The sequence below is a fragment of the Ruditapes philippinarum genome, unplaced genomic scaffold (assembly GCF_026571515.1).
Source record: "Ruditapes philippinarum isolate M1 unplaced genomic scaffold, ASM2657151v2 ctg802_1_1_1_1, whole genome shotgun sequence".
In the NCBI taxonomy this organism is placed as follows: Eukaryota; Metazoa; Mollusca; class Bivalvia; order Venerida; family Veneridae; genus Ruditapes; species Ruditapes philippinarum.
In genome coordinates, this window is record NW_026866781.1 from 347435 (window position 1) to 360164 (window position 12730).

General features: G+C 31.4%; 1 protein-coding gene across 6 annotated transcripts in view; it reads right to left on the reverse strand.

The window, feature by feature from the left end:
- Positions 1-12730, reverse strand: part of LOC132733704 (calcium/calmodulin-dependent protein kinase type II subunit delta-like) — a 118229-nt gene that overhangs the window by 19209 nt on the left and 86290 nt on the right. For 3 of the 6 annotated variants that reach the window (XM_060720370.1, XM_060720369.1, XM_060720371.1), the window contains 2 exons: positions 12276-12318; positions 6561-6755 (listed from right to left, as the gene is read on the reverse strand). In XM_060720370.1, the coding sequence (XP_060576353.1) occupies positions 6561-6755; positions 12276-12318 (238 nt within the window). The remainder of the gene's footprint in view (positions 1-6560; positions 6756-12275; positions 12319-12730) is intronic. The other 3 variants (XM_060720375.1, XM_060720373.1, XM_060720372.1) reach the window with 1 other exon arrangement.

The following is a 12730-nucleotide window of genomic DNA, read 5'->3' on the forward strand; positions in this document are numbered from 1 at the left end:
AATAGGCATAATTATACTTAATCACCAAACTCTATTTGAAAAATGATTAAAAACCAAATTCATCAAGATTCTGAGTGACACCAAGATGTAACAGGTATATCAGTTATCAAAAGCCTTGAAATTATTTATATCTTGTGAATCCATACAATTACAATCTATAAATATCATTCTAACATTCTAAGATTAGAATAGATTGACCCTGATGAAGGCTATTGAATAGCTGAAACTTAGTGTTTCATGTGTTTCACTTTCCTTATTCTTTATAAGATTAGAATAGTTTAAGTCACCATATCAAATTTATAGTTCAGGTATTTTAAATGGAGCACAGCATCATTATCCAAGAAATCGGAGCTAGTGTCCATACACTTGACCTTATTGTAAGACCTGACCATTATGTGTAAATCTCAACCCCTAGATGAAATAGCAGATCAAATCTTTTATAAATGTCTGTCCAAGTTGACATCCATCTAAACTTCTAAGAACATACAAATACGTAATGGTTCAAACATTCTTGTAAAACGTGAAACATTTATGTGACAACTTAAAACAACTGCAATCTTATATCATCCCACGCAATGTTAACATGAGAGTAAGTATAAAAAGAAGTCGGTAGAAAATAAATAATTCAATAAATAAAGAAGTTATCCATCCTTGATGACAGGAAACAGACTGTTAATGTTATTACTGAAATATAGGATAGTTCTCTACAATGTTACAAACTTTGACCTTATTACCCAATGCCTCCCCCAAGTCAACAATGTACTCATGACCTTATTACCCAATGCCTCCCCCAAGTCAACAATGTACTCATGACCTTATTACCCAATGCCTCCCCCAAGTCAACAATGTACTCATGACCTTATTACCCAATGCCTCCCCCAAGTCAACAATGTACTCATGACCTTATTACCCAATGCCTCCCCCAAGTCAACAATGTACTCAGCTGCTTGCAACTTAAAAACTGTGCATAGTTAATATAAGGGTTTCTATATTCCACTTGTTTTTTATTTTCAGCAGTTAAAAATCCATTTACATCCAAACTGTAGGTACTGAGACATTACTTTCATCATATGTTATACAGCATGTTAAATAGAAAACAAACATTTCTTAAAACTTTGGGAAGATTCTATGTTTGTTTGTTTGTTTGTTTGATTGGGTTTTACGTGGCACCAACACAGTACAGGTCATATTGCCCTTACTTGCATTATTTCAGGAGGATTAAGGAAGTAGTGAATGACCTCTTCACCAATATTCACATTATTTAGATACACTATTTCTGAAAGTTTGTAACAAGAACAGTGTGACCATTAGGATAGTCAAACTATCCTTTCATTGCTATTTGTTTATCTCAAACTGTCAGTTGCATGCATACACAACTGATTCTGCTCATATATAAACTGATAAATAATATTCACTATATGTTGAAAACTGTTCTTATACAATTATATGATAAATATTCTTAAATGGACATGAGTACTTTCATTTTATCCCCCCATCATCATCACCTATTTTCAATGGCAAGATATAAACACTCTATAATTATAAACATTAAGGGTAACAGTAAAAATATATCTGAACCGTGTAAACAAGAATACCAAATGAAATGTGCATATTTGAAATCTGCAAAAGTTTTTTTTCTTGAAATGCTTTTATTCAAAACTTTTATCAGAAGTTTAATCACATTCTGAATAAGTTTTTAGCAAGTATAAATTAACGGTGACTTCTGTCATACATAATAACATTGATGATGAAGATGTCAGTGATAGAAGGACGTACCAGTACAGGATACATCATCCACTCTATGCTGGCAACATACTGACCGCAGCCAGTCCATTGGTCATAACCAACAAATATACATTACTTTATCTTTTCCTTCCTTTCATTTCTAAAATTAGTAACAAGTGACTAAAACCAATCTCTCAAAAAAATTTCCCTTCTTTATATGAACTTTAAAAGAAAGAATTTTTATATTCGTTTTTCTCCGCAAAAACTGAGCTATTGGTATAGTGTTAACTTGTCCTTATTATAATGAACTGTACAGGCTTTGGTTTTCAGTTTTTCAGCAAAAGTTCTTTTTTTCAATCAACTTGACTGTTCTTTGTTAATGTACATAATAAAGGGCACAACTATCAAAAATTCAGAGATTGATTGGCTAAAAGTAACATCTGGTGAGAGTTCATGACTGATATGGCACTAGGATGCCACAAAAACATAGCATCATCTGTCAATATAGTTTTAAAGATTAATGATACATGTTAAACATTTACTAGGAAATAACTTAGTTCACCACGGCCTATAAATCAGTCATAATCAACCAGAGTTATTGACCTTGAAATGTGAACTCTAATTATGATCTCCATCACATGTTTTAAGTTTAAAAGTGAATGCCTTCAGAAGCCTTGAAGATTAAAGTTACAAAACTTAACCACAGATTTGCAAACTTTTTCCAGAATTACTTGAAGTTAACAAATGGCCACAATCCATTCAAACTTCATGATAGAGTTATGGACCTTAACTAGTGACACTGTATCATGATCTCCCATTTTTCCACGGTCATTAATTATCAAAAAATATCAATATGCCATTACATAAACATTTTTTTCAAACTTAAATAAAGAAAATAAAATAAAGAATAAAAGCAATATGTATCTAAAGATTCAAACCAATTACAAACACAATAAATTTCCCAACATAAATAAATCCAATAGCTCAGCTTTTTTTGTCTTTGTCAAATAACACTATTTCATGGGAAAGAAATCACCATAATAGCAGTAACAATGCAATTCTATCACAGAAATTCTATAAGGCACCTCCCTTTATCCTTTTCAAGTCATGTGACCTTAGAAGATAAGGTTTCATGACAACCGTAAAACTAATAGTCATTCCTATTTGATCATCAAGCTGAGTGATATATTTGTACATGTATATAACTAAATTGATATCTGGCTGCAATATAATTATCTCTAGTATTGAAGTCCTATAGAGTTTATTCCAGCAAGTATATATAACCATGTATAGAAATTATGTTAACCTACACCATTCAATTCATGTAATGAACTTCTCTTCCTTTAAATCTACATTTTTGGGGGATTTCATAATCAAAACAGTCCCTAAAATGGAGCATGTAATGGTACAGAGTCTGCCTGTACTATATACCTGAAGCATAGACAAGTGATAGTTGTAACTAGCTGTGGAAAGGTTAATGTTAATCTAGTTCAATGACAGACAATGATTGAACATGTTTATATTTAGAACTACAGTTTTTACAATTCCAATCAATGAGACAGTGGGCTAGCTGAGAGCTGACTTCAACAGTATCAAGCTCACATGTTCTTGTCATTTATTGTATATTCATCATGACATATCTTACAACACAATAAAACAATTATCTTCTATTATCAAATATCAACCTTTGCTACATGACACATAAACAAGTCAGTTTACTGAGAGAAAGACAACAACAGAATTGTGAGTGGTGTTTCTGGCATAAACAACCAATTGCAACAATATCTACCTCTGTTATAAATCTTCAGTTTTGAAATTGCAACAATTACTAGGATATATATTGCAGGCAAATATAATGTTACAATATTGCAATATGGAGTTAAGCATTTGCTTCTCAAAGAAACAAATTTCAGAAAACCAGATAACTGACAAATAATACAAGCTGAGGTATAGTCTTGGTGTTATTACCAAAAGATATTAGCATTTAAGTTTATAAATTGTTCTTATAAGCACCATTCTGATTGACTGCCAAGAAGATGTTTACACCATAACAACAAATCAGATGTTTTTGTGACAAATAAAACAGAATGACAAGTAACATTTAAGATGCTTAATAGTTTTTTATCTTGTATATCATATATCATTACTGCTGTAGTAAGACAACATACCTGTCATAACATATTTACCTGCTATGAATTTGGAACATTTCATTCTTAAATTCTAATGAGACAGCTTACAACAGTATATACAGCTTACAACAGCTTAGAGCATAGACTATATGACATAGATTTGTACACTGACTAATGAAAATGGTGGAACTTGAGACAGAACTCAGAAGAAAGATCTACAACTTCCACGTCTGGCCTGGAATTTTCATTGGTCAATATACAATCTATGCCACTTTCTGACCAATCAAATACCTGAATCACAGATCTGAATTTGAGCTAATAATATCTCTTTATAACCTTGGACTTGTCAGACTACATGGATGCGCAGGCTGGCCTGGCTCTATACTGGTTGGACAAAAGTAAACTCCTTTCATTTCCAGCAGATTAATCAGCTAAGAATCTCCATCAATTAGATCAGGTCTTAATAATACAAAGATGGTTGTATACAACAATGAGAACAGCAAAGGGCACATGTTTACTTCAATCATCAGTAAGGGACCATTTATTCACAAGACATTATGTCCATGCATACAGAAGACTTAATAAATTACCAGTCTTTTGATTCTGTATAAAACCTGTATAAGAAAGCCAGAAATCATTGAAAATAAATAATTATCAAGAAGCACTCAAAGATAAATTATATCAAAGCTACAAAAATATCTGTATAAAAGGGAGGTAAATGTGACAGACTGAATACTGCACAGATGAAACACGGAGAAGAGAGCACAATAAATAAAACATGGTGGAGTAAGAACAATAAGACCAACATTGAAAACAACTTGAACATTGAACAATAACAAAGTTACCTCACAAACAATTTGGAATTCATGTGAATCCTGGCATCTGTATATTTGTACAGTCTCTATATATTTTTTTCTCTTTTTAAAATAGCACTTCAACAATTTCACAATTCATTATGACAACACTGTATGGGTCAATAGAAAACTATATCTCGGTACTTCAAATAGTTATTTAAACACACATCATTTATGCAACACTTCATTTGCTGAAAATTCCAGCCAATGTGTAAAACAGATTTTCAATTTTATATTACCATTATAAGACACATCTAGCTTTTCAGCATTATATGAATGATCATCATCTGAAGATACTTAACAACACTTCTCTATTGTTTTGAAATATCATTATATGCTTTAATGGCGTTTGAAATTATTCCCTAAATAAAGTTGATGGAAGCATTTCTCATTATTTATCCTCCGTTATATTTCTTATGATAAAAGACAAAAGAAGAATTTCTGTTTAACTTATTTTCCTCCCTGCAAAGTTAATAGAAGCATTTCTTATAATTTTTCCTGCTAGCAAAGTAGAGTGAAACATTTCCAAATAAATTTGCTATAATTATTTTGCATGTATTTCTTACTATATTTCCAAATAGCAAAACTGATAGTGTATTAATCCTTTTTATTGAGCAGAAACTGTGATGAAATATTTTAAATATTAAACGTTATATTAACAATTCTTCCACTTATAATGAACATCTGACTTTCATTATATCTTTATATTAAATGCCATTAACGAAGAAGGATGAGGTCAAAACAATATCAGCTCAATACACGAAACTGCATTTCTCAAAAATTCCATATATAAAACAAGGTTACATCTTTAACCTGAACTGATCTTAAATCAAACATAACTTTCATGTTCTTGTGAAAAACAGGTTTCACTCAGTAATGCTTTATTTGGAGAATTACAGGAGGCATAAACATGATTGTTTATGTTGACAATAAAGTAAACCATTATAGTTTGGAAGGTCAAGTTGACATCAAAAGCATCTTATGCAGCCAAAAAGGTACACCTTGACATCTTAACGTTTGATACCATAATTAATTATTCCAAGCATTAACATCCATTGTATGAGATTTACAAACTGTGGGTGAAATAACTTTCAAGTTTTGACCATAAAAGGTATTGAAGGTTGAAGTCACAGTGACCTTGACCTTAGATTTAATGATCTCATCTTGTCTAATTAGTTCAATCATCACATGAAATTTGAAAACTTTATTGATCTCAAACAATTTTCCAAGACCAAGCAACAATGACATTTACTACAGTAGTACAAGTAACTGAACTGAGAACAAGATGGCTCTCATCTGATCTATAAAGATAACCATCCTATATAATTTGAAGACTCTTGGTTTATGAAAAGCATCAACATTTTCAAATTCATGGTCTATCTGACCTTTCCATATGACTAAATGATCCTCTTTTTTCAAGAAATGCATTTATCCCACCAAATGTGAAAACCAAGCAGTAAAAACAACCAAATTTACGTTATATTAAACGAAAATGATGTAAAATAGTTCAAAAGACAGACTTTGCGAAAAGAATACCTCTATTTCAGAGAAGAAGGGGACATTAAATCCCGAACATAATTATCATAAAAAGTTTCTAAATTTCTAAAGGTGCCAGTACTTCATGCTAATTTCTAACAGGTGACTTTCAAACAAAAAATATTATATCTAAATGACAGCAAACAAAACGATACTAGCATGCCAATTATACTCCCAATATTTCTTCAAAATAATAACTGCAACAAAAAAAAGATCAATAATACTGGGAGCTAACTCTGTTCAGGCTTTTAGGCAAGAAATCCATCCAACCAGGTATCTAAGGGAGATCATTCTCATCACACCAAGACCCAGTTACCTGCTTGTTGTTGTTGTTGCTGCTGTCTAGTATCTTGGTGACCCTTCATGAGGGCCGCTGCTAAAGATGCCGCTCCAGCGGCCATTACTGGGACAGAACCAGGAGGGTTTGGGACCATTGTTGTGGGATTACCTGCACCTGATTGAGCCTGAGCCTGAGCCTGGGCCTGAGCCTGATTTTGAGCAGCAATATTACCTACAGCAATACAAAAACCACTGAAACTAAATACACATTAGGGAAAAACTCACCAAACAACATTTACACAAAGAAATATCAAATTACTAAATTATAACAATTCTGAGATATCTATTACTGAATTTGAATGAGATTGAAAATTATAGGTGATATAATGAAAACAATGCACATACATTCATGCTGTTTTATTTAAGAACTAGAATCAAGTGCAATACTAACTGGTTAAACTGTCAACAACACATCATATCTCTGTTTATATAACATATACAACTTCAACTGTCACTGAACGACATCAATTCCAAACAAAGATATCAACATAAACAACATCTCATAACCTTCAAATTTAAACTAGAAAACAATTCCAGAAAAACCTTTGAACTTTATCTCTCTCCAATTTTCAAAGACATCGAAGATATCAAAATATAAATTCCGATAAAAATAAATCTAAGACCTTGCTTTTGGCATTTCAGTCAAAAATGCACAGCCATGCGAAAAAAGAAAGATTGAAATTCATCCAGAGGTAATCATTACAAAATGTTTATAAAATGAACTTCATAAGCCAACAATGAACACCTTTGTTATAAATTGGATTTACACAAAAACATACCTTAAAATTATGAGAGATATTACACATTTCAATTCAGGCTTTTCCAAGAAACATCAGCCAAAACAATCATCACAAAACTTTCAAAGTATCATGTACTACAAGATATCAACAGCAATATAGAAAATCATAAGCAAAGCTTGATTGAGATAAAATATAAATAAAAGTTGAGTATACAAAAATATAAAACTTTCTGACTGATATAAGTTTATATGCCATGTATGTATACAAAAGCAGAAAATGATACAAGAGGGCTATAAAGACCCTTAGGTTCACTAATAAGCATTCTAAATACAGTCCACTTCAACAAGATTGTCAAGAAAGACTGTGCATGGTTCCTTGTTATATTCATGTTTTGTTCAAATTTAGACATAACAAGCAGTGACACTTTTAATTGGTTAATTTTTGAGAATTGCTTTGTTTATTGATCACCAATTTTACAAGGAGCTGGCATGCTTAAAGCGACACCTCATAATAATTTATGGGGAAAATTACTTATGGGAAGAGCTATAACATATATCCCACTGAAACAGCAATGGGATATTAAACCCCAATAAAACTTAAGATGTCATGCAATTTTATTAATAAGATTGAACTAAAATGTACAAACAAATAGGTGACAAACAGTGAATAAGTATCATGACATGTCACATGAAGTTCTTGTGAGGCAAATTTAAAATACTGCTAAGACATGTTAACATATTGACAAACGATAGTATATCAAATACGATTATACTGAAATGTTAAATCTAACTGAAATAAGCAAAGCAAAAGCAGAAAAACTATAATAAGTTGATAAAATTTTCAGGTCAATCATATATCAGCATCCTTGTTTCTTCAATAAACATCCAACAATTATAGCAAGGCAAAAGTGGCATCCATGTTTTAAGCCTTTTTTTGCATATTATTGTCTCTTACTCATAAAAGAATAATACAGCAGTGTCTCAAACAAAATACCACATGAACACACAGACAACTCAACTAAACAATAAATTAAATACCTTAACTTAAAAATCTCTCCAAATGATAATCACACAAAATATCTTGAACTGAAAACATTCACTGGAATCAGAAACAATGTTGCAGAAACAATGAAATAAGAGGATCAGTTAAGTCCCTAGTCACTCACCTGAGGGCTAATATACTATAAAGTGGTCCATTAAACTTTCATAGTTTACAGGACATATTATCCAGTAGATAAAATTTGCAATTACTGTTCATGTATCACAAATGAAGCAGCAAAGATTAGCTAGACCTTTTTTCTTTTTATAAAGAATGACTTTGTTTTCCCTACAGAAGTCTAGGTACCATTGATAACCCCCAGGGCAGGGCCAATTTTTGACCTAAGGGCATAATATGGACAACTTAGGTAAAAAGATTTTGAGAAACAATGATCTCTTAGAAGCATTAATCACAACAAAATTAAATGAAATTGCAGACTCTGTACATGAGAGATAATGAAAAAGTGCAATATCCCTCACACCCCCTAGCTTTTGCTTGAGTGGTACTCAATTTTCAACACATGTAAAAATCATGTAACAAATAAGACCTAAAGATGAACATTACAGTGCTCAGTTGTGACACTTGAGCCATAATTTGAAGATTGATTGCGGTGCCCCACTTTTGCTGAGGGAAATTGTGACCTCTGGGCCATAACATGAACAATGTTTGCAGAGATTCTCTAGATGACATTTCATGTAAAGTCTCTTGGCTCTAGTCTTTGTAGCTTCAGAGAAGATTGTTTTTACTTTAAGCAAATCAAACCAATGACCTATGAGAAGGTTTTTGAAATTTACATTTTTAAAACCCTTTTTAGCCTTTTCAACAATTTTTTCACAGATTATTCCGGTGAAAATTGGTTAAATCCAGTTATAATTTTCAGAGAAGATATTGTTTTAAAGAAATTGCTGACAATATGCAATATACAACAGAAAGAAGGTGATCAAAAAAGTTCTCCATGAGCATGTTGAGCTCTGGTGAGCTTAAAACTCTGTGCAACTTTCAATAAAAAAAAAAAACAACAACATGCAAACTTTTAGAACAATTGGCCCTTACTTTTGAAGGGCAGTATGTCACAACATCAGGAATTCTTACTTCCCTTTATAGGATCTTCAGAATATATATATACACATATATATGCAATGTCGACAGAAAATATACAGCCAGAAGACACCAGCTTCAGTGATCATACTCTCAACACTAATCTAAATTTAGTTTAATATTATTATACAATAGTTAAATATTATTATACAATATCAGTTCTACTTATTGTACAGTATTAAGGAAAGATCTGATGAGACAGAAACTGGTGTCTTGTAGAGCAATGTAGAATATGAATGTGCTTACACACTTACCTTTACTCACTTGATACACAACGAAGGACAGCAACAAAAACAAATAGGTCATACATTATAGCATGCTGGTATATACCACAATGCATTACAACAATTTTATCATTTCTCCAAAACATATATGGCATAAACTTTAATAATTTTATAAAACTGTAGATGTTTCAAATCATTTTTATAAAACTTGAGTTACAATAAATGAGGTAATTTTTATTTATCTCATATTAAAGACAGAACTTCAGGGTGAATCTATTTGATTGGTTTCAAAAAAAAATTGTTTACATAGTAATAAAATCATCATTTCAGGAATGAATCTTTAGACATAAAGTTTATATAATATGTATGTTTTTTTGCAATGAGGCAAAATGCTGCATGCAATGTTTAAAGCACATTTGAAAAATTAAATATCAGCCATTTTTTTCCATAAAAATCGTATTTTTAACTTTATAGTTGTATCAATAGGAAGTATTTGGTATAATAATAAATCAAAATATCAAGTAGCTATTCCAAAAATATGCTTTTCTAAGATATTATTTAACATTCAATAAGAAAGTTGTTATGACATGACTTCCCTGAAGTTAAGCCTCTCAACATTTAGGTTTCAAGTAGAGAAACATCTATAATGTTTTGGAAGAAAAATGTTAAATACATCAAAAATCAGAAAATTGCAAAAGATATTTCTATAAATTGTTTAAAACTCTTCTTGTGACAGCATAACATACAGCTTCATCTGACTTGATCAACCATCAACTTGGCAGCTCCAGCAATGAAATATCTTAATACATAGGCATAAAATGAGCCTAGTCATGACAAAACCAACATAATGCGTTTGCGACCAGCATGGATCCAGACCAGCCTGCGCACCCGCGCAGTCTGATCAGGATCCATGCTGTTCCCTTACAAACCCTATAACAAGTAGAGAAACTGATAGCGAACAGCATGGATCCTGATCAGACTGCGCGGATGCACAGGCTGGACTGGATCCATGCTGGTCGCAAAACTATTATGTTGGTTTTGTTGTGACAAGGCTCAAATATTTCTATGGTTACGTCCATTGCCACTTCAACTGCTTTATCTTAGTTCTATAATTTTTGCATGGTATGTACACATTTCATTCAGATGTATAAGCTATTAAGTCATAAAATATCAAACTTTAACAATACTAAAATATAACTTTGGAAAAACAGCATAAATATTGCCTTGATGATAATAATTTAATAACATGTATTATATTACACATTACCTTTCTTGACATACACATATCTAGGATTACGCAACATTTTGTTATGTGCCATACATGAGATGTTAAAGCAGTATTATTCCATTGTTAACAGTTATATTGAAATAAACACTTGTTAATATAATGTGACATTGAAAGCTCTGCATCTTAGAAAATAATGATTTCTTAAGATTTACAATATCATACTTTGCCATAAGCTATTAATGATTTCAAGGTGGAGAAGAAAAAAGTTTCCTGGAAATATGCAAGGACTTTCTATAAGTCAACAATTGTCTCTGCCAGTGCTAATCTTACCAATCAATTAGTCATAAGGCATATAAAGCTTTTCTAAGCCACATGAAGCAGATTTTAATATTGATGCATTCTTGCAACAGCTGCTGGTTTTAGGTCAATTAATCTAATTTTCAAGACCCTTTAAGTATATTGTAAAGTGACAAGATTTGTTTTATTGCCACATGACCTAGACTGTAGAATTACTTTAACAGTGGCAGAGGATGCCAAGTCACATTAAGTGCATTGTGTACCAACTGGCATGACAATGATATCCATTACATTTCAAGCCCAGTCTTAGAATTCAAAGAGAAATAACTCTTGCAATTTTTTGTTTGATGTACCTTGTAAATAGTCTCCCTTTCTTAAGCATTTTAAACATTTTACATACAGTAAGAATATTAGTAAAATGATTACATAGATCGAGGACGACACAACAAATACGGAACAAACAGTCAAACAGTTAGACAAACAATACATTATGTTCACTTAAAAGCAAGCCGTCTGTGCTTATAGTTTACAAAGCTAGTGTATATTCACAGTATTACACAAGCATTTTACACATTGTAGTAGAGTACGCTATCAATGTCAACTTCACAAACAATACACTCATCAAAGAGAAGCATTTCATTAAAGAAGCGTTGTATTTTAAAACTATATTAATTTCAGGCTTAAAATTCCATTGTGAACTAAAGATGTCAGTATTAGACTTGATCTAAAGTGTAATGTCAGTATTCAAGTTAGATAACTGTAAATATTTCTGCCTAGAATCCTACAGTCAGTAAAAGCAAAGAAGAAATAATAACTATTTGGATATTATCATGCAAATGTTTACATCAGAGTAACTGATTTAGTTCAAGAAATTATAAATTGTATGTGCAAAATACAATAAATGCAAGAAAAAAGATGTATTATGATTGTATGATAGTAAGAGTTATTGCTCTTGCACAGATATATTTTATATAACAATACTGAGTGTACTGTAGTTCCAAATGAAATAGCCAGAGTATCTATGTTATACAAATCTATATTGTTCAAGATATCAGTATTTTACTCACTTGAAAAATTCCTGGTGGCCAGCATAGTCGTCAGGATGGCACCCTGTAATATATATAAATATATAAGTCATGTGACCTTAAGCAAATCCAAAACATTAAATATGTTAAAGCTGGTTTTCAATTATATGTCACCTAGTTAAGCTTAACTACAAAAAAGATTTTTACAGAGACAAATCATGGTTTAATACAGTTGAGTATTATTGGTATTTTAAATATTATTATGAGAAAAAGTACAAATGTAGATATACATACCTGTAAGTAATGTAGAAAATGCATGTTACCATGGAATAATAAATACACTTTTGTACTTTCTTATGATATGTTTGAATAGTCTACCAATACTTACATATTACCTTTCACACTTGAATTTCTATATATATTATAATGTGGTTGTGTGGTTTCTTTGAATTCTTCCTTTTCATCCAGTATATTATAATGTATATAAACTTACCTTT